Source organism: Bombus affinis, unplaced genomic scaffold (assembly GCF_024516045.1).
Source record: "Bombus affinis isolate iyBomAffi1 unplaced genomic scaffold, iyBomAffi1.2 ctg00000068.1, whole genome shotgun sequence".
In the NCBI taxonomy this organism is placed as follows: Eukaryota; Metazoa; Arthropoda; class Insecta; order Hymenoptera; family Apidae; genus Bombus; species Bombus affinis.
The window spans coordinates 374,388-401,983 of NW_026108822.1; the positions used below are offsets into that span (position 1 = coordinate 374,388).

Genomic DNA, 27,596 nt, shown 5'->3' on the forward strand with positions numbered 1-27,596 from the left:
GACGACGAAGGAACTCGCGTCTCCTTCCAAGCTACCTTGTCGAAGATCGCAGTTCGCCTTGGCGTTACGTCGCTCGGACTTGGTTTTACCCTGACGCACCCAATTCACGGTGAAATTCGACGACAGTATCAATCGATCGTTGGCCATGGTCCTTAAGGTCCAGTTGCTGATCTCGAGGAACACCGGCTCTTAGTGGAGATACTCGCGCCAAGTTTCTCGGTCTTCGTGGGTCGATCTTCTGTTCCGCGCGCTCTCATTCGGGATCACTCGAGGGTAAACGATCTCGTACTCCTGCAAGCTTTGCAGAAAGTCGCTCATTCGCGACTTAGTAGCGATCGTGCCGAGCAGCCACGTGGCGAGGAGAAAACTGGGAAGTTTCGATCGCGTCATGTCTCGCGCGCTTTGATCGAAATTTCAATAGGATTTTCTGGCTACCCAAAACTCGCCAGGCATGCTCGTTCACTCGCAGACGTAGTTATCGCGATGAAAGCAGCTAATTCGCAGACCCGATATTCTCATTTCATTTCGCCGGTTCGTAACGCTTTCGAAACGCCGTGTCATATAGACGCGGATGCGACGATACTCTCGCGTTCTAACATTTTCAATGTCTCGCGCTTTATCACGTAGCTCGCGCGGAAGTAATACGAAGGTGAATCGTTGGTTTTAATACACAGGGTGTTGTTTAATCGATCGTATAATGGAGAAAGGAACGATTTTACGGTACACCAGAGATGAAATGAAATCATAGAATGCAGTGGTTTTGTAGGTAGTGCTTTATCGAAAAGATTAACCGTGAATATTTGCTCGACCTATTTATACCAAATTGATACAGAATCTTAAAATACAGACGAATCTTTCTCAATTTCCTTCGATCATCGTCTCTAGGCGTACGAAACTGCCTCGTTGAATTCGAACGTTCGTCGATTTCCTTCGACGTCTTTCAATTTCTTCTTTTTTCAATCGCCGTTCGCCTTCTCAAAGCTGTCTTCGAACAGAATTCTTAGAACGACTTCCAATTCCTTTCGATTCGTCCAATCGTTTAGCTTTACGAAACTGTTTCGCTAAACTCCTTTTTCCACTGTACTTGCGTATCGTAACAAACTCGTCGGCGGTAACTCGCGTCGATTAACGATTCACCACTAGTAAAGTAACCGGGAATGCAGCAAACTAGTAGTCGGTAGAACGAAGCGGAACGTAAGTGGAGCGAGCGATAAGAGCGATCGCGACAATCGCACGCCTCGCCGTGCGATTCCCACGCGAACGAATCATTAAATTCGAGCCAAAGATTCTCACTAACTCGAAGATTCGCGCCAGTATTTTCCACGCGCGCGTCACACAAATTCGAACGACTTTCGCGAAAAGGACGGAAGGATAAGACGATCGATCGGATCTCGGGTCGATCGCGATACCCCCGGACAGAAGGTTTCGACGATAAAGTGGAGTAAACGCGATGAACGAGCTTCGTGCTACGACTGGCAGCCACATAGACGGATGAACGCAGCTGCAAACGCACGCGAGTGCAGCGGCGAACTGTGCGTAAGAGTAAGCGCGAACGCGAGACTGAAAAAAGCACCAGCGCTTACCGCCCACTGAAGTTCTAGTAATGGCAGCTTTATGTGCAATCACCGAGAAACGAGGATGCTGGCGAACGCATTGTTCGACCCCGACCGAGACGATTTAACAAGGGCCGAGGATTTCATCTTGAACGACCTTGCTCTTGTCACGACCGGCATACTTCAAATCCGATGGACCGATGATGGAGATAGAGATGTGGCGGCCTTGGCGACAATGTATATCGCCGAAGTGCCTAATGAGTCATCTGTATCCTAACGGTCCTTCCACCGAATGTCCTAGAAGTGTGACAACGGTCACGTACGCCTACAGGGTAGTGGGGATATTGAGGGATGACAAACAAAGAAGAAGACAAACCTGCCCCCAGGTCACCATTAACAACGCAATAATCCCAAGCAAGGACTCCGTAAGATACCTGGGCATGACCCTGGACAGGAGACTAACTTGGAAAAAACATATCTCCGAAAAAACAAAGCAACTAAAGGAAAAACTAAGAAAATTCTATTGGCTCACGGGCCGACGCTCCAAACTAAACATACAAAACAAAATAACCCTCTACGAGGCCGTAATAAAACCTGTCTGGACCTACGGAATCCAACTATGGGGAACAGCAAGTAACTCCAACATTGAAATACTCCAACGCTTCCAATCGAAAACGCTAAGATCTCTATTAAATGCACCCTGGTATGTTACCAACGAAACAATCCACCGTGACCTCAAGATACCTACAGTCAAAGATGAAATACACAAGTCCAGAAGCAGATATAACACAAGAGTCAACAACCACCACAACCCACTAGTCACCCAACTACTGGACACGACGGACCAGATCCGCAGACTAAAAAGAAAATACCCTCTAGATTAAATCCTTAGTTTCTACCAGAACCAACAATATAAAACTATTATAATCCATGTCATTGTATCACGCCAAACTAGGTTACTGAAAATTCTCAACGAGAATTGATTGTAAATATTCTAATAAATAAAAATAAAAAAAAAATGATACATGTTTCGATGATTGAGCCGTTAAGCGTGACAAAGCGATGGAATTGTTTTGCACAGAAATTCTGGTTCTAAAATTATGTTAGGGATTCTAGGGCGTAATAACATCTTGGAACGCAAAGTTATCGACGTGTCGATGAAAGTTAAGCGAGCTTTATCGAAGCACACGTTCGAGTCTTTGGGCGATTGCTAGGAATACGCGTAATGTTTTTTTCTGTGAGCTGAAAAGTTGAACGACTATAAATGGCGTTTGTAGAGGATTTCAAAGCGGAAGAAGAGGCAGATTATTTAATACATAATATCTTCCTTTATAATATATCTAATATCCTAATAATTAGATGAACGTAATACAAATGTTTAGAATCAGAAATTATCTTTTTATATAGAGATCTGTTTGATGCAAGATCTAAAATCAATCAAATCGGATTGTATGGATTGTGTATTTGTCTGTGTTAATCCTTTGACGTCGATACCAACGATGTATATAGCGAATGGCGGTTATCAGCCAAGATTATGAGCACGTACGCAAATAGACTAGAATATTTTGCAAGAATGAAATGTCTTGGTATGGTACGCTTATTCTATCTATCCAAGTCAAAATAAGTATAAAAATCGGGTGGCAATCAACATATTAAAAAAAAAAAAAAAAAAAAAAAAGAAAAAGAAAAGGAGAAACAGATGCTTCTGATTGTTTAGTGCATTTTCATAAAATCTTCTAAATGTTTAATTCTCATAGAATAAAAGGGAGAGCATACGTTTGAATCTCAGCAGATTTTATTAATTCTTTGAAACCATAAATACAATATGAGTATTACATCAACTTTAGTTCATACATGTAACAACATATTATTCTGCATGTAGCAGTTACATATAATGAAACATTTACTTATCCAATAAATCCATATTCTCTACTAAACGTTCGTTTATTAATAAAACTGCCATAATCGTCCACGCATTGTTCGCTTCCTTAATTATTTTTCAAAGTATAACGATAATCAATGATGCAACAGAAATATCACGTAACATCCCAACAATCTTACATGAGATTTTAGCTGTTTTTACTATACAAATTAAGTCATTATTAAAATAAGTCATTATAATAATATATATATATGTCGGAGATGAAAGAATACCGGAACGTTCCCTTTGGAACTTTGGGAAGACCCCTAGTATTGAAATTTAGATTTCACCATAGCCGTATTAAGAAACTGTTGTCATTCGATCCGACTGTATTTATTTGAGATTTATGATAGTGAGCTCGGGCTCGAGGCGACAACCGGTCGCCGAACGTAGTCGCGGTCAAGGGATGAACGTTTTATCTAACAAAGGCATGAAGTAACTCTATAGCTTTCCATAAAAAAAAAATACTTGGGACGGGGCACGACGGTAAACATTTCAACGATTTCTGTCCCGTGGCTCGCCACACGCAGACTTTGTCCTTCGGGTAAGACGATTGCCAGATGCCAACGCATCTTCGCAGTATATGTTTAGCTGGGCGAGGACCCGCTACGAATATTAAATTTCAATTACACAAAGTCTCTCAAATAGACAAATGGCCTGTGCCCCAACTACGGGAAGATAAGAGAAATCTATCCTTCCACGAACGACGCTTCCCGCTAGCAACTTTTCCCAAGGACAGCTAATATCTTTCTCTAACCACCAACATGGAAATTGACCAATTAACAGCAACGTCAATTTCCCACACCCTTCGAACGGAGACTTTTCTCCGCGAATCCGATGATCTCGTGTCTTTTTTCTTTGCGTGGGGAGCGGAAAATGCAATTACGCATGCCCAGTGACCCGCATCACTGGGTTATGTGGGAGTCGGTCGGTTGTCGTTGCCATACCCACTAAAAACCCCTCCTCCTTCTTCCTCCGCTTAGAGGGCAGACAACCCCGGTAAAACCTGTCGGCAGTCATCAGGGTTGTCCTTTCGTGCCCCGTTGTATCTACTTCTTCGGGCAGTTACTGCTCATGTCGTCCTCTCAGCCAGTTCAGAATACTGGACTGGTCTCCTTCTGCGGTTTTTCGTTGTTTCGTGTTCTTGCCCTCATTGCTTCACGTAGTTGTTGTTTCGCTCGTTCTCCTCCTTGCCTCTTCCCAGGCCTTCGCTGTCACCCTCCTGTGACACATGACGGTCTTGCAGAATTGCCTGAATTTATTCCAGCTCTCGTCCTTGGCGGTCACCGTGGCGATCAGATTGCCCACGTCTATCTTCCCGCCCAGAGCGTTCTCCAGCTCGATCCTTCTGTCCGTCCACTTCGGGCACGCGAAGAGGGCGTGCTCTGCATCGTCGTTCGAATCTCCACAGTCGAGACAGTTGCTGTCGCTGTCCCTGCCAATCCTTTTCCTATAGACATCGAAGCTCCCATGCCCGGTTAGCAGCTGCATGGTGTGGTGATCGATGTCCATCTTCTTTTTGGTAAATAGCAGCGCACTCGGTATTAATTTCTTTGTGATATTTTCCTTTTTGTAGTTGTTCCACTCCTTCTGACAGTCCTCTTGGGCCTTCTTGCGAATCGCCTCCAGTTCCTCCTTCAGCTTGCTGCCGTCATCCGTGCCAATCCTGGACCCATGGATCTTGTTCCTCTCGTAGGTCTCTCCGAGCATCTTTATCCTTATGCAAATCGGGAGATTCCCGGTCAACACGCAAAGTGCCGCGTGGGAGACGGTACGGTATGCCGTCGTTGTTATGCACAGGGCCGTTCGTTGTGCTCGTTTCAGCTTTTTCCTGTTCTTATCGGTATTCGCTGCTCTAGCCCACACCGGTGCTCCGTAAGTTACGATGGACTCCCACACGTTGTAGTAGAGCCTACGAGCCAAGCTGGGCGGCCCGTTGATGTTGGGTAGAATTCCCCTAAGGGCTCCTATTAACTTGTCGGCTCTATTACACACCATCTCGATATGCGCACCGAACCTCCGACTGGAGTCGATGACGACTCCGAGATCTCGTTCCCTTAGGCACACCCATCATAGATTTCTTCGACAGCGTCACCGCGACGGAGAGCCACTCACTCTAGTGCGATCTCATCGGCAATCGACCTGTCTTTCGTATACGTAATAATTGCCCCTTGCTCTAACATACAGTGTAACTTAGACGCTAACGAAGGGTAAAGTTCGTCATCCCGTTGACCGCGGATTCGTTATTGAGCCTAGGATCATCGTCATTTGCTTCTCGAGTATCTAATTATCGCGATTACTTGTCCAATTCCATCATAGTCATATTTGCACTAGTAAATATCTCCTCTATTGCATAACGATCACGTCTAGCGCCAATAGGGATTCGTTTCACGCCCTTATCCCTAACTCTAATCTTAACGCCAACCCGACATATATATATACATACATATATATATTTTATACATACATACATATATCAATTTTTATACACACAATTATACATATTCATTTTCATTTAATATTTTCATTTAATAATTTAATAAACCTTCGTCCCGCAAAGGCAAATAAATTCACGCATAACATTTCTCTTCAGCGGCATTGTTCTAGGATTGTATTTGTTGAAAGAAGGATAGCATTAAGCGCTGGAATAAAGAATGACGAATCGTTATTCTTTAACCATCGTACTTAGACACATATTTATTGAGCTACTTGTATTTTAATCGAAGTCTAATATCCTCCATCTGTAGGCGTAAATATTACTGCCGTTGTTAATGTCATTTTAAGTTTTACTACTGGAAAGGACATTTAAGTTTGAAGGCAGGCAAGTCTACTGTTCTTAAAGCTGACATTTAGACATCTAAGATTTTTTGTGTCTTTATTGACAAAAATATATTTGACTTTGCATATCTAAAATAAAGGATTTGCGTTATCTAAAATAAATAGATCATCTTTCTTTAGAAAATTCAATGTGGTGAAATTAGAATATGAGATAAAAGAAATACTATGCATACTTATTGTTCTTCTTAAAAATTAAAGGAATACTCATAATCCTAAAACATCCTTTCTATGTTGTACTAGATATATATACAATTAAAATGTGTAATAATGTGAATGATAAACCAGTTCGAATAATTATTTTGCTTAAACGTAAGTTAATTGAAATCAGATGAATGTTATATACGCATTATACCGTGCATTATGAACTATTGATTGATTGATGCTCATATTTAATTATTAACGAGAAAATTAGAAAAATCAGATTGAATTTAATCTGTCCTTCTTATATTTATTAAGATGAGTTCTGGGGCTTGAAACACTCGAGATTAGAAATTTTGATTAATGTTTCACATTATGACTGGACGCTTGTTGTAATATCTTTTGTACGAGATACACTATACATACACAAGATCAAAATGGAATTTCGAAACGGTCGTATCGTTCAACAAAAATCTCCTTTATCTTTGATCCTCTTCATAAAAATGCAATTCTCCTTTACAGAACATCATATAACATTTATTGTACGATATATTGTTCAATTATATTTCGAAATTTTCAGCTTCGAATCTTTGTTTAATTATACTGTAGAATTAAATATCATGCGTTATTTAAATATAGAGATAGACTAAACTTTTGTTCACATTTATTAAAGCTGTATCAACTGAGATGCTTAAATTTGCAAAATTTCATGGACTTTTATATTTAATTTTTCATCATGAATCCCGCTTTGCGATACAATACATATTAGATTTATAATATCTTAAATTTACAGTACCAATGCTGATTTTATCTGAAACTATTTGTTTGCAAATGATATCTTTCTTCGTTGGAATTACCCTTCACTTGTAAATTAATAATTATTAACATTGAACAGTATTGTTAAACTTCAATAAAAATAGGATCGATAACTAAATGTTAGTTAAAGAAACTTCCTATTACAGGTATAACAAATCATATTGAATTTTGTTTAGAAAACAATAATAAAAATGGGTGTCTTTTTGTGAAAATAATTTACAGCATATCACTCGACTTATTCATATAAGAGATATTAGTTTGTTTAAATACCCTGTTGCACCCTTTTATTCATTTTCAACCCAATTTTTTCACAACATTGAAAAATATTTTAAGCCTGAAGAAAAACATGAAAAACTTCTTATTAGCATGATTTCATGCTAAACATCTTCTTAAGATATTATAAATCTTTCTTGTTTACTAAAACCAGAGCCTAACTGAAATATACGAGTATCGCAACAGGATTAATCGTAATACATGATTAAATACAAGCAATATGTAAGCTATATTTTTACTTTTTACTTCAGAAATAAATATTTCACCAGCATCGTCTTTAGCTTAAGGAAAATAAACTTGTGAAATTTAATTTAAAGCTTCGTAAAACATGGAAATGTTGCAGGATAACAAATCAGAAAAGATATATTAAATAAATCACAGTTCAGGTATCTATAACATGTGATTCTCTTAACAAATCTGTTTCATTCATCAAGCAACTGCAAAATTTCCGTAAAATCAGAAGCGGTTTCACAAATTATAGGCATTCGTAAACATGATAGATAAGAGTTAGTATCGCGGCGTTTTAAAGTATCTATGAGCGTAATATGGAAAGTAAAAAGATGTATAATAAAAATAGTTCACTTTCCAAGCTATCACTAACATTGTAACGAATTATTATACATATAACGGCTCACGAAAGTACTCGGACGCTTACAGAAACTTTCCATGAATATTTTGTTGAAGCTTTTCATGAATTTCAAGATGCATTAGGCTGTCTCAAAAGTTTCTTTCGTTTTGTTCTATTACTACAAAATAGATCATACATAAATCGATAGAATAATATAAAACAAAAAGTGTCGTGCATCTATTATTTCCTTATGAAACGAAAGAAACTTTTGAAACAAATGTAAATAGGAATTATAAGATGCTTATTGATTACCATCGGTATTTGGACAGTTAATTATGTATTGTATAAATAAGTCACAATATTTTTAGTAGGAGCATTTTTACCCCTAATCAATCACATGTTTAAAAATACTCTTTACATTGTACATTAGTTTTTTGCTATGTGTACGTCTGCAATAAGCATCTTCTAGCTTCCATATATATATTTCCAAATTAGTCTCAATTTTTACCGGTGTAATCATGATAGACACGTCTCGTTACATTGAAGTGAAGTGAAGAAAAACACTAACACACATAATATATATTCGCAAAAATCTTCTATCTAATATTTTCGTCAACTACTGTATACACATTTATTATATATTTGTGTGAGATTAAAATCGACAGATACGATAAAAGAATATTGTAGAGGTATAGCAATAAGAAAGTACAAGGAAAGTATAGCTCGTTAATTTGAATTACACCAGATTGTCAGTCATCTATTAGGTCGTGTTAATCTCTGAATAAATTCTTAAATAAATAAGTGTTAATAAAGATAAAGATAAAGAAGTGTTAATTAAACTAGAGACACTTAACATTTATTAGCATTTGTTCTTCCCCATTACTTCTTGAATAGGTCCTTTAGGGAAGAACAGAGAGACGGTTCGCTGGATTCCGTCTGATTCCGATTTTGATTCTTGATATTTGAAAACCAATTTGTCACTTTGCCTGACATTGGTTTGTTCGGAGATACCGAGGGCTTTCCGCTCGACCCGGAAGCCCCCGTATCGTTTCCCTTTTGCGCCGTTAACATCTTCTCAATTGCGCTACCAAATACCTACGGACAAAATTGTTCTTATAAATTTATGAATATTATGTATTTACGTATTTGAATGAAAATTTTTATGAAACGAGATTTCGCGTTAAAATACGTAATAGTAAATTATTATAAACAGTTAAAAGTATTTAACTGTTATTTAATATTCCTAATATTCAAAATAATATTTAACATTCCTATATTATTAATATAGATGAGAAGTCTCGATAAGATAGTTTACAATCATTAAGTACAGTATCGCAGATCCACCATCAGAGGTCAGTAATATTAAAATAAAATTCATGTTGGATTAAAAGTGTGGTTAAGTTGGGGCTAACCCCAAATTTGCAAATTTTGACCTAAGTCAAAAAGTGGCCATTTTTGCACCTCCTCGCGAACGAAAAATTCTTGTGCGACGTTTAAGAGAATTTATCAAAAAAAAAAAAAAACAAAGAATTATTAGCATTTATACGAAATGTGACATGGAAGTTGAAAAAGATGAGTGTAGAGATGAAAAAATTAAGCAGAGGTCAAACTTACGCGCTACACTTGATCTTCATTTTCTTTAAATTTTGATCCAGCTGATAAATCAGTAATTAAACCAAGGGAACTAAGTTTGAAATCAAGCGAATCTGAAATACTATCAGACTGTTGCTACGTGAGAACAATAGCCATCTTGTACTTCGTATTTGCTCGATTCCAAACTCTAATCGATATACCAGCAGAATTTACCAGCAAAATAATTATTCAGAGATTCTGTCGATAAAACAATTGAAGTTTAAAATCGAACGAATCCGAATTACTGCGAGATCGTTGGTGGCTATTGTTCTCGTAGCAACAAACTGATGGTACTTCAGATTCGTCTGATTTCAAACTACAATTGATTTATCAATAGAGTTGTCGAAGAATTATTTTGTCGATATCGGTGTAGAACAATAGCCAACAACGATCTCGCTGTACTTCATATTTCATCTATTACAAACGTCGATTCATTTACCAGCAGAGCATCTGAAGAATTATTTCACATGGATCATGTAGAAAAAAAAACGAACACGAAAATGGAACTGTAATAACATTTTTCATTCCTTGTTGAGAGCCGTTCTTAAACATTTTGCAGGAATTTTCCCTTCGCAAGAAGATCGAAAAATAACCACTTTTGACGCTCTGTTTTCATCCCATATGAATTTTATCTTTAATATTACCGATTGATAATAATGTCACTGCGATATTGTCCGCAATGATTGCAAATTATCTTCTCCACGTTTCACCTATATCGATAATACAGAATATCAAACAACAATTATTTAATTTCACGTTGTTGTTGACTTTATTAATTTTTACGATAAAGTGCATTCTCTGGAAGAGATTTTACGATTTACGATTTTCTTTTTCATTCCCCCTTTCACCTACGATGGCTCTTAAACAAGAAACGATATCGTAATGAGAAATACAACTTACCTGAGCGTCCACTTTGGTTCCACTAGTGTTGTCCCATACGACTTTGTGTTTGACCTCGCTATTAGGGGACTTTTTACCCAACGTTTCCTTCACCGCCTTCACTACCTTCGATTTATCGAACTTGAGACTTAAACTGGCCGTTACTAAATCTTCCGGCTTCTTCGACATCGATTGGTGTCTCTTCGTGAACCAATTCGACGGTGCCATAAAGGTCGAAATAGCGGCTTTCGAGGATCCGCTAAGCTTACTTTTAGCTCCGTGCAATGTCGACACGTCGAAGCTGTTGGAACGGAAGCTCTTCGATCGACTTCCTTTCTGTTCGGTCGTTTTTCCGGGCCAGTTTGAAGAAATTCCCTTCAGATCTCCGGTTACCGTTATCCACTTCATATATAGAGTTTGAAATCTTTCTCAAAATTTTGAAAGGTCCTTTCCTAATTTCTTCCAGCTTACTTCTATTCATTCTGTTTCCGTTGTGGGTGAAGACCGTATCACCAATTTTAAACTCGTGTTCTCGTCTTTTTTTGTCATATTTTTGTTTGTTGATTTCGAAATTTCTTGCTGAGTTTTTAAATGCTTCTTCTCTGTCTCTTTTTAAGTTTATCTTCTTCTCTGTCATTCCCTTAGGGATGATTTCGATCATTTTCCCATACAGTAAGTGATTTGGGGCAAATCCCATTACACTGTGTCTGGTGTGATTGTATTCTTCTACGCTTTTTTCTGCGATCTTTGTCCAGTTTCTTTTTTTTTTCGAATTGATCTTGCATCTGATTCTGTTTACTAATGTTTGATTTACCCTCTCGTTTAGTCCATTGGAGGATGGACAGTCTGTCGAGGTGAAAATTAATTTAATGTTTTTCTCTCTCGCGTACTCTTGAATTTCCTTGGATGTCATCGCTGGGTATCGGTCTGCAAGGATAATTTTTATGGAGTCAGTTTCTCCTGTCGAGTTTATAAGTTTTATGATATCTTCCGCGCGTTGTGTTTTCGATGTGGACATAAAAACAGCCCTTGAAAAGTGATTTATGAGTATATGGATATACTTCTTTGGTGAGTTGTTGTTGGAAAAACCTCGGACCGTATCGAATGACATTATTTCAAACGGTTTCCTCGCTGGTCCTAGTCTCCACATAAGCCCGATCGGTCTTCTCGTTCTGCTTTTATTCCTAATGCAAGTTTCGCATTGTTTGCAGAACTTGTCGACAATTCGGTCCATATTTTTGAAATAATAAAAGGGTCGGATTTTTTTCAATATGTGATTCCTTCCAACATGGCCAAAGAAATCATGCACCGTCTTTATGATATGCTCGCCAAACTCTTGTGAGACGAATATACGTTGGCGTCCTTTAATATTTTTAAAAAAAATCTCTGATTTGAAGGAACTGAGAAAGCTACAAACTGGATATCAGAGTATGAAGAGGAATGCAAAAAATACAAAATAAAAAGCGATGAGGAAAAAGTCAAAGGTTTGAGAAAGTACCTAGGAAAAACAGCAAAAAGGAGGTACCAAACAAATCTACTGAAAGCTGGAGGACACAACTGGGAACTTTGGTTTCGGAAACAAACACTCCACGATAGAGCAAATGTACAGGCTTATAAACGAAATAATAGTAGCACTAGAAAACAAGGAATACTGCACAGCCCTCTTTATAGACATAGGGAAAGCATTCGATAAAATTAACCATGAAAGTCTACTACAAACAATTAGGAAACAATTCCCGGAGCAAATACACCAATTAATAAAATCCTACCTAAGCAGCAGAACCTTCGTAATAAAAATCAAGGACACACATTCTCAAGTTAAAGACATCAAGGCCGGGGTACCACAAGGAAGCGTCCTAGGCCCAATACTATACACATTATATACGGCGAACATACCAACAACTACCAACAGCACAGTATTGACATTCGCGGACGACACAGCTATACTAGTCAGGCATACTAACCCAGAAACGGCAGTCAAAATACTACAAGAACATATCATAAAAATAGAAAATTGGCTACAAGAAAAACAAATAAAAGCGAAGCCCAATAAATGCAACCATATTACATTCACGCTACGAAAAAAGATACCACCAAACATCCTATTAAACGGCACGCATATAACGCAAACAAAGCATGTCAAATACCTAGGACTCCACTTAGATACACAACTCACATGGAAACTACACATCAAATCAATAGTAGAAAAAATACAGAAAACAAGGAGACAAATGCATTGGCTAACAAGCCGAAAATCCAAACTAAACATAGAAAATAAATTAAAAATATATAAAACGATCATAAAACCAATCTGGACGTACGGAATACCATTATGGGGGACAGCAGCAATGAGCCATATAAACAAAATAGAGGTAATACAGGCTAAAATCCTCAGAACAATAGTAAACGGACCTTGGTACGTCAGAAACGAAGATATACGGAGGGACCTGGGAATGCCAACGGTCAAGGAAGACATTAGCAGATACTCCGAGAAATACAAATCAAGAATAGCAACACACCCAAACCGGCTAGCTGCGGAAACATACAATACCATAAACATGGACAGAAGGCTAAAAAGGAAGCACCCAGCAGACCTTATAAAGGACATAATCTAACAAACACGAGGATGGTACCCCGCTGGGGGTAGCCACAAACATGCTAATTTAACCGTTAAAAAATTCCACCAAATGTCCAAATTGGACGAATTATGAATTTTAATAAATAAATTAAAAAAAAACTGTACGCGTTAACAAAATAGTTCCAACTTACTTGAAAATAGTTGCTTGATTCAAGCAACTGTACGCGTTAACAAAATAGCTTCAAGTTATTTGAAAATACTTGCTTCACTCAACTGCACACATTAATAAAATAGTTTCAAGTTACTTGAAAATAGTTGCTTGATTGAGGTAACTTGACCAATCTGAATCATCATAAAAACTTGGAAGGATATTTCAGGCAAAATTACAGGTTCACATTGGCAAAATGATTTTAACTTACTTGAAAATAGTTGCTTGATTCAGGTAACTTGAGCAATCTGAAACATCATAAAAACTTGGAAGGATATTTCAAGCAAAATTACAGGTTCACATTGGCAAAATGATTCTAACTTACTTGAAAATAGTTGCTTGATTCAAGCAACTGTACACGTTAACAAAATAGTTTCAAGTAACTTGAAAATAGTTGCTTGATTCAGGTAACTTGACCAATCTGAATCATCATAAAAACTTGGAAGGATATTTCAAGCAAAATTACAGATTCACATTGGTAAAATAATAGGTTCACATTGACAAAATGGTTTCGAATTGCTTGAATTCAAATCGTTTGACGAAGCAACATGACTAATCTGAATAGTTCAATTGTCATCTTTATCCAAGACTCGCATAGTCAATCGAGCCATTCGGAAATCACATTGACCAACTCCAAAATTGAAAAGTAGAGAAAAGTAATTACAAGTATCGCAAGTGGTGAGACAATATGCGATAAAAATGAAAAGATGAGCGTGGCGTTAAGCTCTAAGGAACTAGAGGTTTTGTGAGAATCAATCGTGTACTTGGACGATGAAATTGCGAAATTATGAGATTGTCCAAAGATGAAGTTGGTCAATTTGACTTTCGCCAGGCTCGATCGTCACTACGACAGTTCTCGCGTATCGAAACTATCTTGATGTTTGTGTCGACAGGTGAGACGAATGAGCGATCGTGGCGGAGAAGGATCAGGACATTCGGTCGTTACGATGGAATCAGTGTTACCGACTTTATTTGGCCGTCGCGAATCAGTCGCCTGTTTTCCTTTTGGAGGCGTGACGAGAATATTGCCAAATCGTCGAGACCCAGCGTCCAGAATGTCCGCACCACTGAGCGGTAGAGGAAATACGCACTATCTTCGGTTGGACATTATGGACGACATCGCATACCTAAGAGCGAGGGAGGTAAGGATCTTTCGTTTATTTTTGTTGAAGTGTTCACCACTTCTAGGAAAACTCCACATCTGGTCTTTTTAGCTTTCTCAAGCGCTGAAGCCATCGACAGCATATAGACAAAGGAATAGCAGGGAGGCAGACCCAATACGGTAGACAGGCGACTCTATGAACGTTCTAAGAGAACGGATCTCCTTCGGCGTAAATGGCGCTCCTTATCGGCGAACGGCTACAATATCCTAAATCTTTCTTTTCGACGGTTTCCACGTCGATCGAAAGAAACTATTCGTCGAAATGGACTATCTGTGGCTGATCTATTACGGTAGAAAGTGAAAAAGAATAAACGAAAGATCCTTACCTCCCTCGCTCTTAGGTATGGGATGTCGTCCATAATGTCCAACCGAAGATAGTGCGTATTTCCTCTACCGCTCAGTGGTGCGGACATTCTGGACGCTGGGTCTCGACGATTTGGCAATATTCTCGTCACGCCTCCAAAAGGAAAACAGGCGACTGATTCGCGACGGCCAAATAAAGTCGGTAACACTGATTCCATCGTAACGACCGAATGTCCTGATCCTTCTCCGCCACGATCGCTCATTCGTCTCACCTGTCGACACAAACATCAAGATAGTTTCGATACGCGAGAACTGTCGTAGTGACGATCGAGCTTGGCGAAAGTCAAATTGACCAACTTCATCTTTGGACAATCTCATAATTTCGCAATTTCATCGTCCAAGTACACGATTGATTCTCACAAAACCTCTAGTTCCTTAGAGCTTAACGCCACGCTCATCTTTTCATTTTTATCGCATATTGTCTCACCACTTGCGATACTTGTAATTACTTTTCTCTACTTTTCAATTTTGGAGTTGGTCAATGTGATTTCCGAATGGCTCGATTGACTATGCGAGTCTTGGATAAAGATGACAATTAAACTATTCAGATTAGTCATGTTGCTTCGTCAAACGATTTGAATTCAAGCAATTCGAAACCATTTTGTCAATGTGAACCTATTATTTTACCAATGTGAATCTGTAATTTTGCTTGAAATATCCTTCCAAGTTTATATGATGATTCAGATTGGTCAAGTTACCTGAATCAAGCAACTATTTTCAAGTTACTTGAAACTATTTTGTTAACGTGTACAGTTGCTTGAATCAAGCAACTATTTTCAAGTAAGTTAGAATCATTTTGCCAATGTGAACCTGTAATTTTGCTTGAAATATCCTTCCAAGTTTTTATGATGTTTCAGATTGCTCAAGTTACCTGAATCAAGCAACTATTTTCAAGTAAGTTAAAATCATTTTGCCAATGTGAACCTGTAATTTTGCCTGAAATATCCTTCCAAGTTTTTATGATGATTCAGATTGGTCAAGTTACCTCAATCAAGCAACTATTTTCAAGTAACTTGAAACTATTTTATTAATGTGTGCAGTTGAGTGAAGCAAGTATTTTCAAATAACTCGAAGCTATTTTGTTAACGCGTACAGTTGCTTGAATCAGGCAACTATTTTCAAGTAAGTTGGAATTATTTTGTTAACGCGTACAGTTGCTTGAATCAAGCAACTATTTTTAAGTAACTCGAAACTATTTTGTCAGTGTGAAACTATATAGACACTAGTTAATTCCCATACATAATGTTAATTCCCATGTATAATGTATAATGTATAAACAGAGCTATTTTTTCAGATCAGAAAGTACGATCAATCTTTTTCTTTAAATATATTATGCAAACGTTGAACAACGTTATGTTTTGTTAAGCTAACAGGATACACTAAAAATACATTATCACATACATTATCCAGTTCGTTCGTGAGTGCCGAGGCGTGCAGACGTGTGTCCAGTGCCCGGCAATGTTCACAAAGCAGCACGTGACCATCCAGTTGCTGCTGAGTGCCGAGACGTGCAGACGTGTGTCCAGTGCCCTGTGAAGTTCACAAAACTCCACGTGACGCCCATCTGTCGAAAGCGAATCCAACTAACCTAGCCAGGGGTTAACAGCCTCTCGACTAGTTCTTTCACACTGAACTAACTAGCTCGATGATGGCTCTATCATTCCCAACAGGCTCCCCGGAGCTAAATTATAACACCGCCATTTTTCCTCCCCCGTGGCAAGAGGGCAACACATCTATCCTCGTAAACGACCATCACACGAAAAAACGAAAGCTCGAACCAACCAAGACAAATGTAAACGAGAGTCAAACTAAACCATCAGCCAGCCAGGTGACCACCTACAATAGATTTTCAATACTGGAGTCCACGGAAGACTCCATGATTACAACCGAAAAGGTAAATAATCTCTGTTACGTCGCGTGAAAAGGTCCGCGCGACGTACTTTAATGTCTGACCGTCCAGACCCAAACGTCATTAGAGAACCCTCAATAAAACTAAGGCCCACCATAAACCGATTCTCATTAGCTTGCAGAAACCTTGAATCCTGCAAGCATTTTCGGTTTATAGCGGGTACTTAAAAGGTCCTTAGGTTTATTGAACGTTCTTAAATATTACGGAGTAAGCTGGTAGTTATGACGGGAAAAATTGTTAATTATATGACAGGGAAAATCAGGCATTTAGAGATTAGAAACATCTGGGTTTTCCCACGAGTCATGCCGTTAGGATACTTCCATATCCCAACTTCAACCGTTAACGTCTTAGCTAATGGTAACGGGGATCTGTGTCCTCACATTCATAACGGAAATCGTTCGAGTCAGTCGTCAGTGCAAGCCACCCAAGTCAAACAGTCGGAGTCAAGCAGTCGACGTCTCTTCATTCAGTCTTTCGGTTGATCCTGTTGATTCGATTCAGTCAAGGTTGGATCTGATCAATCGCCACATCTACTACGACCCACGAGCCTTCCTCTCTCAGATTGGCAGTCAGAATCTGAGCAAGATCCAGGCAATCTTCAGACTCAACGACGTTACTATTGTGTGTGATTAAACGAAGCTGTTGGAGAAAAATATAATCATAACCCTACCAATCACGGAGTTATATTAATTCAACCACCCCTATTATCTTAACGGAAATCAGGGGATCGATCTACTCGCGGCGTCGATCATTAGGATCGTAACGGGAATTTACGACTCCCGTTGACGTGTTTCCTCGCGATTACGTCTCCCCGCGATAGCTCGAAAATACAATCTCCATACTCAAAGAATTCCCCCTCCCCCACCGATATTCATTAACGACGTAATCGACATACAGTCAATGATTAAGACTATCGAAAAAGACATCAGCAAAGAGGACTACAAGTTAAAGATTAACAACAACCACGTGAAAATACTGCCGACCCACCCAGACGCCTATAGAAAGTTAACCAAGCTATTAAAAACGTTAAACGCTAAATTCCACACATACCAGCTCAAACAAGAAAGACCATTTCGAGTGGTGCTACGCAACATCCACCACTCAGCCGATCTAGACGAACTAAAGTGCGAACTGTTAAATCACGGCCACGAAGTAACTAACATCAGCAACATTAGGCATAGAATCACAAAAAACCCACTATCCTTATTTTTTATAGACTTAAAACAAAAAACAAACAACAAAGAAATCTACAACATCAATCGGCTGATGAACTCCATAGTTAAGTTCGAGCCACCTCTTGTAAAGAAAGAAATAATACAATGCAAAAGGTGTCAAAGGTACGGCCACACGCAGAAATACTGCAATCATAACTTCCGGTGCGTAAAATGTGCAGGTAATCACCCCACTGACCAATGCACTAAATCCCCGGAAACCCCCGCCAAATGTATCCACTGTCAAGGAGAGCATCCTGCGAACTACAAAGGATGCTCAGCCTACAAAACACTACATAATATAAAGTATCCAAAACTGAGACCCAAGGACATAACCATACAAGAACCTAAACCCCAAAAACTCACCACACCAACAGTATCCTATGCGCAGGCAACGCAAGGAAACGTAAACAACTCGAAAACACACAGTGTACACACAGAAAATAGAATTCCCACCCCACAAAGCACAGACAACTTTACCAGACTCGAAAAACTTATCGAGAAGCAAACTGAGCAAATTAACAACTTGCTGTCACTACTCACACTCTTCATGGACAAATTCATACGCACAGAAGCAAAATAAAACCAATGCGAATAGCTTTGTGGAACGCCAACGGTCTAGCTCAGCACAAATCTGAACAAGAACTATTCTTAAAACAACAGCAAATCGATGTGATGCTCATATACGAAACCCACTTCACCGACAAAAACTACCTCAAAATACACGTCTACAACTTCTACCACACCCAACACCCCAGCGGAAAGGCCCACGGCGGCACCGGAATCATAATCAAATCAAACATCAAGCACTACGAACTTCAACCATTCCAGAAAGACTACCTCCAAGCAACAAACGTAGCAATAGAAGACTGTCATGGTACAATCACCACTTCAGCTGTATACTGCCCTCCCAGACACTCCATCGCCAAAGAAGACTTTGACCACTTCCTGGACACCCTGGGCAACAGATACATAGCCGGAGGAGACTACAACGCTAAACACACCCAATGGGGTAGCAGACTGGTTACAGTAAGAGGCAAAAACCTCCTCAACAGCATAACAACCAACAACCTCAACTACCTTACCACATACGAACCCACACACTGGCCCACCGACACAAACAAAATACCCGATCTCCTTGGTTTCTTCATAACTAAAAATATCTCGTCAAGACACGTCCAAATCAATTCCTCGGCTGATCTCTCCTCTGATCATTCCCCCGTGATAGTAACAGTCAGTTCAACTATCATCGAGAATACACCTAATGGCTCCATTCATAACCAACACACCAACTGGCAGCTCCTTAGAGTAGTCTTTACCCGCACAACTTCAGCCTCAACCTCACTAAAAACCAATGAAGAAATCGAAGCAGCCACGGAATACCTAAACACGAGCATAATAAACGCTATCCGCTTCTCCACACCGGCAATAACGTCCATCAGCAATCACGAATACCCCCAGTACATATTAAAAAAAATAGCAGAAAAACGTAGACTAAGAAGGATATGGCAGACCCATAGAACACCGGAGGACAAACGCAAACTAAACAACGCAACTAGAAAACTATCCAAAACCATAAAGAACTACAATAATGACCGTTTTCACAAATATCTCGCCAGCCTGTCCCCCACAGCCGACTCAAACTACTCACTATGGAAAGCCTCCAGGAAACTCACGCGCCCCCCACAAATAATACCTCCAATCCGCCGCCCGCAGGATGGATGGGCGCGTAGCCCTATAGAAAAAGCCAACCTATTTGCCAAACACTTTACTGAAGTATTCCAACCCCATTCCTCCATAGCTGCAGCGGACGTCACCGAATACCTGCACACTCCCTTCCAAATGTCCCCTCCTATTCAACCCTTCATTTCTGCAGAGATCATAGAAGCAATCAGTCGCCTAAACCCCAAGAAAGCAGCAGGTCACGACCTAATAGGAAATAAAGCAATCAAGGAACTCCCCATAAAAGGGATCGCACTCATCGCATCAATCTTTAACGCCATCCTCCGCCTTGAACACTTTCCTAAGGCGTGGAAAATCTCACTAATCACCCTCATCCCCAAACCCTGTAAACCAATATATGAAGCCAGCTCCTATCGCCCAATCAGTCTCTTACCTACCCTGTCTAAACTATTCGAGAGGATGCTCACGAATCGTCTCCTTCCACTCCTAGAAGAATTGAAAACTCTCCCAGATCACTAATTCGGCTTCCGAAAACAACACTCAACAGTAGAGCAAACCCACCGCATAACCCACATGATCAGCCAAACCCTTGAAAAGAAAAAATACTGCTCAGCCGTATTCCTAGACATCCAACAGGCATTCGATAAAGTATGGCATGAAGGGCTACTCTACAAGCTTAAAAAAATCCTACCCCACCCATACTACTCCATCTTAAAATCCTACCTTACCAACAGACAATTCATAGTTAAATGTCTAGGCGCCACTTCCGCAACATTTCCAATAGAATCCGGCATACCGCAAGGTAGTGTCCTCGGACCCCTACTATTCTCCATCTACACTGCCGACTTACCCATATCAAACGAGGTAACAATAGCAACATTTGCCGACGACACAGCACTATTATCTACTCACGCAGACCCGGCAATTGCCTCATCCACTCTCCAGCGAAGTCTCGACTCCATGGAAAAGTGGTTCCAAAAATGGGGTTTTAAAATAAACGAAAAAAAATCCTCCCATGTAACCTTCACGCTCCGAAAACAAACCTGCCCCCAGGTCACCATTAACAACACAATAATCCCAAGCAAGGACTCCGTAAGATACCTGGGCATGACCCTGGACAGGAGACTAACTTGGAAAAAACATATCTCGGAAGAAACAAAGCAACTAAAGGAAAAACTAAGAAAATTCTATTGGCTCACGGGCCGACGCTCCAAACTAAACATACAGAACAAAATAACCCTCTACAAGGCCGTAATAAAACCTGTCTGGACCTACGGAATCCAACTATGGGGAACACAAGTAACTCCAACATTGAAATACTCCAACGCTTCCAATCGAAAACGCTAAGATCCCTATTAAATGCACCCTGATATGTTACCAACGAAACAATCCACCGCGACCTCAAGATATCTACAGTCAAAGATGAAATACACAAGTCCAGAAGCAGATATAACACAAGAGTCAACAACCACCACAACCCACTAGTCACCCAACTACTGGACACGACGGACCAGATCCGCAGACTAAAAAGAAAATACCCACTAGATTAAATCCTTAGTCCTACTAGAACCAACAATATAAAGCTATTATAATCCATGTCATTGTATCACGCCAAATTAAGTTACTGAAAATTCTCAACGAGAATTGATTGTAAATATTCTAATAAATAAATAAATAAATAAAAAAAACTGAATTAGAGAAAACACAGATTAAACTCATGCTAATATATTTTAACGACACATACAAGGAAGTCACTTATGCGCCCAACCCCATCTTAAAACTAGACGAAAGCGAAATACTACAAGCAATAAAGGAAAACCATAACGACACCGTAGGACATTTAGGGATACAGAAAACGTATCAACGGATTAAGGATAAGTTCAAAATCCCCGGCCTTTTTGAAAGAGTAGAAAACTTCGTGAAGACATGCGACACATGTCAAAAGGAGAAACTAACACGTATCAGACCCAAAGAGTCCCCACAGATCTCAGACACACCACTTCACCCTAACGACAAAATCGCTATGGACATCATAGGACCGATGACGAAAACCAAACGCGGAAATCAATATATACTTTCAATTCACGACGAACTTACGAAATATCTAATCCTTGTTCCCCTTAAAACGCAACGAACTGAATCTATAATTAACGCGCTCATTGAGCACTATATTTACATATTTTCGGCACCAAAGACGATTCTGACAGACCAAGGACAAAATTTTGTTAGCGATTTAATGACGAAATTTGAAGAGGCCTTTAAAATCAAACAAGTCAAAACAACTTCATTTCACCCACAGAGTAACGGATTCCTCGAAAGAACACATGCCTCGGTTAAAGATTTAATTCGTACTGCGTTACACGGCAATGACAAAGAATGGGACGAAGTACTTAATTTCATTTGTTTAGGATACAACACTGCAAAACATGAAGGAACAGGATTCTCCCCCTTCGAATTGACTTTTGGGCGAAAAGCGAACTTACCTTCCGCAATATCCAAATTCCCCGCATTTACCTATGACGATATGTACTCACTTTGGCAAAAACAGTTAAATAAATATTGGGAAACAGCTCACAAAACACTTATTCAAAATAAGCAACGCTACAAGCGAGACCAAGAAAAAAAGATTGTTAAAACTCAGACCGTGTTTAGGAAAGGAGACTTTGTTTTAATTCACAATGACCATAAAAGAGATAAGTTGGACATTGAATGGTTAGGACCCTATAGAATCAATGATGTGAAAACTCCTTACTACATTGTATCTATCGACAATATTAAGAAAAAGATACATGGTAACCGATTGAAAACGTACTTTTTCCAGGATAATGCTGACCCTGGCACTAGTAACAATACCCTTGGTTAGTTGTCTTAAATTCACAGGATAGGAATTACGATTTATAAACAAATCCAACCAATTCTACTACGATCTTAGAGGACCAAGATCAATCTAAACTGGGGGGTATGTCACGACCGGCATACTTCAAATCCGATGGACCGATGATGGAGATAGAGATGTGGCGGCCTTGGCGACAATGTATATCGCCAAAGTGCCTAATGAGTCATCTGTATCCTAACGGTCCTTCCACCGAATGTCCTAGAAGTGTGACAACGGTCACGTACGCCTGCAGGGTAGTGGGGATATTGAGGGATGACAAACAAAGAAGAAACAGATGTTACCGAAAGTCAAATTGTAAGAGTTTCAGTCTTGGAAAGTCACGGCTGGAGCTCAGAACAAAATCGCAGTCAGTGTAAATTCAGAAATAAATTCTCTTGTTTTTTTGTTATCTTAATTTTTTCTTTTCGTACGAGCCTCCTGCTTTTTATTTTACGTGATAATGTCAACGAAACAACGCCATTAAGACACGTATGGTCTCGCCCTTGTAACGCCACTGTGGCTGAGAAACTATATTACTATATTACGAAACTATATTACGCGTGATATAAAACGTATTATAGCTATTGAAGTGGTCACCACTTCTAGGAAAACTCCACATCTGGTCTTTTTAGCTTCCTCAAGCGCTGAAGCCATCGACAGCACATAGACAAAAGAATAGCAGGGAGGCAGACCATAAACTGTAGACAGGCGACGTTGGCTTCGGGGTTTTTCAGTCATAAAGTAACACTGCTAGCGTGCGGATCTGGACCAGCTCAAATTGTATTCCTGTATTTCATTATCAAGTCAAATATATACTTTGACCAGCTAAACATATACTGTGAAGATGCGTTGGCATCTGGCAATCATCTTACCCGAAGGACAAAGTCTGCGTGTGGCGAGCCACGTGGCAGAAACCATTGAAACGTTTACCGTCGTGCCCCGTCCCAAGTATTTCTTTTAAGAAGAGCTATAGAATTAATTCATGCCTTTGTTAGACAAAACGTTCATCCCTTTGACCGCGGCTACGTTCGGCGACTGATTGTCGTCTCGAGCCCGAGCTCACTATCATAAATCTCAAATAAATACAGTCGGATCGAATGACAACAGTTTCTTAATACGGCTATGGTGAAATCTAAATTTCAATACTAGGGGTCTTCCCAAAGTTCCAAAGGGAAGGTTCCGGTGTTCTGTCATCTCCGACATATATATATTATTATAATGACTTATTTTAATAATGACTTAATTTGTATAGTAAAAACAGCTAAAATCTCATGTAAGATTGTTGGGATGTTACATGATATTTCTGTTGCATCATTGATTATCGTTATACTTTGAAAAATAATTAAGGAAGCGAACAATGCGTGGACGATTATGGCAGTTTTATTAATAAACGAACGTTTAATAGAGAATATGGATTTACTGGATAAATAAATGTTTCATTAAATGTAACTGTTACGCGCAGAATAATATGTTGTTACATGTATGAACTAAAGTTGATGTAATACTCATATTATATTTATGGTTTCAAAGAATTAATAAAATCTGCTGAGATTCAAACGTATGCTCTCCCTTTTATTCTATGAGAATTAAACATTTAGAAGATTTTATGAAAATGCACTAAACAATCAGAAACATCTGTTTCTCCTTTTCTTTCTCTTTTTTTTTTTTTTTTTTTTTAATATGTTGATTGCCACGCGATTTTTATACTTATTTTGACTTGGATAGATAGATTAAAGCGTACCATACCAAGACATTTCATTCTTGCAAAATATTCTAGTCTATTTGCGTACGTGCTCATAATCTTGGCTGATAACCGCCATTCGCTATATACATCGTTGCTATCGACGTCAAAGGATTAACACAGTCAAATACATAATCCATACAATCCGATTTGATTGATTTTAGATCTTGCATCAAACAGATCTCTATATAAACAGATAATTTCTGATTCTAAACATTTGTATTACGTTCATCTAATTATTAGGATATTAGATATATTATAAAGGAAGATATTATGTATTAAATAATCTGCCTCTTCTTCCGCTTTGAAATCCTCTACAAACGCCATTTATAGTCGTTCAACTTTTCAGCTCACGGAAAAAAACATTACGCGTATTCCTAGCAATCGCCCAAAGACTCGAACGTGTGCTTCGATAAAGCTCGCTTAACTTTCATCGACACATCGATAACTTTGCGTTCCAAGATGTTATTACGCCCTAGAATCCCTAACATAATTTTAGAACCAGAATTTCTGTGCAAAACAATTCCATCGCTTTGTCACGCTTAACGGCTCAATCATCGAAACATGTATCATAACGCACGAATTATGATAAAAAAGAAACTGTCTTTCGAATAAAAGCAATCCGTTTGCCAGGTGCGCTTAAGGATGTACAGGACGTCGACGGAGCAAGTGTACGAAATACAGCCGCTGGAGGGTAACAGTTCCGCTCAACGTTACACTCAACAGCCGAAACAACGATTCTCTGAAATGCCTACTCCGTCGGTTTCGCCGACGTCTTCTCTCCGAAAGCGCGTCTCGGAACTGCCAAGAGCCGCGAGTGCATCCGTTTCCGGTGCTGCGGGCATTGCCTGCTCTAATACGGATCTGATATCGATCCTAAGCTCGTTAGCGTCTTCCGCGACGGAAATCAACCGATGCGGCGAGGAAGCGCCGAGTTCGCGGGACGGTAGCAAATCAAACTGGCCCGGAAAAACGACCGAACAGAAAGGAAGTCGATCGAAGAGCTTCCGTTCCAACAGCTTCGACGTGTCGACATTGCACGGAGCTAAAAGTAAGCTTAGCGGATCCTCGAAAGCCGCTATTTCGACCTTTATGGCACCGTCGAATTGGTTCACGAAGAGACACCAACCGATGTCGAAGAAGCCGGAAGATTTAGTAACGGCCAGTTTAAGTCTCAAGTTCGATAAATCGAAAGTAGTGAAGGCGGTGAAGGAAACGTTGGGTAAAAAGTCCCCTAATAGCGAGGTCAAACACAAAGTCGTATGGGACAACACTAGTGGAACCAAAGTGGACGCTCAGCTAAGTTGTATTTCTCGTTACGATATCGTTTCTTGTTTAAGAGCCATCGTAGGTGAAAGAAGGAATGCAAGAACGCACATAATACGCAAAAATCTATGGCAGATTCAAAGTACAGTACGCGTTGTGATATTCGGTAAAGATAATAAGTTCTCCTATGGAGATTTCATTTTTCAAATTATTCTCGTACAAGTACGTATTTGCATAAATAAATAACACACGGTCTCTGCGTAAATACCCAGGCCAGTTATAAATATTTCAGTTTGCCAACGATATCTCAACATGTGGGACACTCACATGTGTGCTACTTCGTGAGCGATGATAAAGGCGCTGGTCAAGCCTTCGTCTCGAATTAACGCGCACGATCTCGAAGGACCTCCTATATCTAATCGCGTCAACCATACAGCAACATCGTGATTTACGTCCTTCGAGGACAGCATCTTTCTGTTCCATTTGTTCACGTTCTCGAGAGATCGTCTGGCATCGCCACGGCGGACCTACGACGATTTATTAATATTTTCTTAATAAAAGCTAGCAAATATTACGAATATATTATATTTATTATTACATCATGCATTATATACTATATATAAATATTCGTCAATGATAATAAATATACGTGCAAGTAATCGTGTTGTTGATTGTAATCAAATGTAACTTGTAACGCTATTAGTATTTTAATCTTCCTGAAAAATGTTGAAATGTTGATTCGACAGCAGAGAAGAATAGCAGAAATAGAAAAGTAAAAGGAATCGCAAGTGTCGTATATTAATGATATTATCATAGGTCTATAACATTAAATTAAGATTCTTAAGAGATGAAAAAGGTTTAATAGTCGATTATACAGATATTTCGGATACACGATAAATGCGAGGTTTGTCAATGGTCCGTGAAAATTGTTTGTTTGGAAATTTGTTTCCAAGGGATCGTTCACGGTTGTCCAATTTAACAAAATGGAACTCGTTGCATTTTATCGATCTAAAACGTCATGCGCAGATATTTTGACCTATATAATTTATATACCATACACTGTACAGATAAGTAGAAAATAAAACAATTGACACTCGCATATGCGTATCTCAGATAGTTACTACTTTAGTTAAATGATTTAATTTAATGGAAATCGCTTACCATAACGTCTCGTTTTCCCGCGTATAAAATCATTCGTACGATCACTAGAATCATGTTGGATTCGAGCGATGGGTCCATGTAAATTGCACTGACCTAGGATTAAAATACGTACGAAAATGTAACAGGCGTTAAAACAGTATTACAGCCTTACAAATAAATTATTATTGAAAACTCTCGTAAATACATCGTATCTTATATAATTTTCCTAAAAAATTAATTTTATTCGTTATATTTATCTTAGGAAATGTACGTTATTAATCTCAACAGCATTGGAAAACCAATTACCGAATGGCTGAAATTAATCGATTACAAAATTCCATTACGGATAAATTATTCGCTGAACTTTTTAAAAGATACGTGTAAGCTTTGAACAGTGTAAACAGAAAATACAGAGCTTCCATCCGAATATACGATCGAGATGTTTGAAAGCAAATAGCGTACCTTGAAAATATAGAGATACGCATAACTCTGCCCTATGTTTCCCGGTTGCTTGCGTACATATGTAGTTGGAGGTATTCTATATCTAAGTATAATAACAGAATTTCGTTTGGTATTACTTACGATGTTTAAAAGAGCCAAGATATATTGCTGTACTCGAATTCCATGAAAACGGAGTAATCAGCAGCTATTCCAAGCTCTAGCCATCGTGGCGACGAATCCTTAGCAGCTGGTCTTTTCTCTATGAAATGACTTATCTTAGAAATCGACTTATCTTCCACGAAATTAGAAAGTCTACTCGACTCGACTTGATAGCTTAAACGCATGATTATTAAAAGCATAAATTAATATCTACGAGCAAGTATTCGTGAAATAATTATTAT

The 27,596-nt window shown here is 39.1% G+C and overlaps 2 protein-coding genes and 1 long non-coding RNA gene across 4 annotated transcripts in view; 1 reads left to right on the plus strand and 2 right to left on the minus strand.

The window, feature by feature from the left end:
* Nucleotides 1-27,596, minus strand: part of LOC126926986 (A disintegrin and metalloproteinase with thrombospondin motifs 3-like) — a 118,387-nt gene that overhangs the window by 8,918 nt on the left and 81,873 nt on the right. The gene's annotated exons all lie outside the window — the stretch shown is intronic.
* LOC126927014 (uncharacterized) overlaps nt 533-27,596 on the plus strand; it is a 31,857-nt gene continuing 4,793 nt past the window's right edge. The window contains exon 1 of the long non-coding RNA XR_007715081.1: nt 533-649. This is a non-coding gene — a long non-coding RNA (uncharacterized LOC126927014). The remainder of the gene's footprint in view (nt 650-27,596) is intronic.
* Nucleotides 9,069-26,014, minus strand: LOC126926980 (uncharacterized). Of its 2 annotated transcripts, XM_050743285.1 has the most exons (3): nt 10,727-11,666; nt 10,640-10,680; nt 9,069-9,202 (listed from the first exon to the last, which is right to left on the minus strand). In XM_050743285.1, the coding sequence occupies exons 1-3, from the start codon at nt 11,024-11,026 to the stop codon at nt 9,172-9,174; spliced, it is 372 nt and encodes a 123-aa protein (XP_050599242.1). In that variant the 5' UTR covers nt 11,027-11,666; the 3' UTR covers nt 9,069-9,171. The 2 variants fall into 2 exon arrangements, 1 of the variants encoding a protein (XP_050599242.1); XR_007715046.1 differs by lacking the exons at nt 10,640-10,680; nt 10,727-11,666 and adding an exon at nt 25,942-26,014.

Coding starts and splice junctions, on each gene's coding strand:
- LOC126926980 (XM_050743285.1), bottom strand. CDS start 11,026: ATGAAGTGGATAACGGTAACCGGAGATCTGAAGGGAATTTCTTCAAAC. Junction 10,681..10,726: donor AGGTAGTGAAGGCGGTGAAG/GAAACGTTGGGT, acceptor TCAAACACAAAG/TCGTATGGGACAACACTAGT. Junction 9,203..10,639: donor GAACCAAAGTGGACGCTCAG/GTAAGTTGTATT, acceptor TTTTGTCCGTAG/GTATTTGGTAGCGCAATTGA.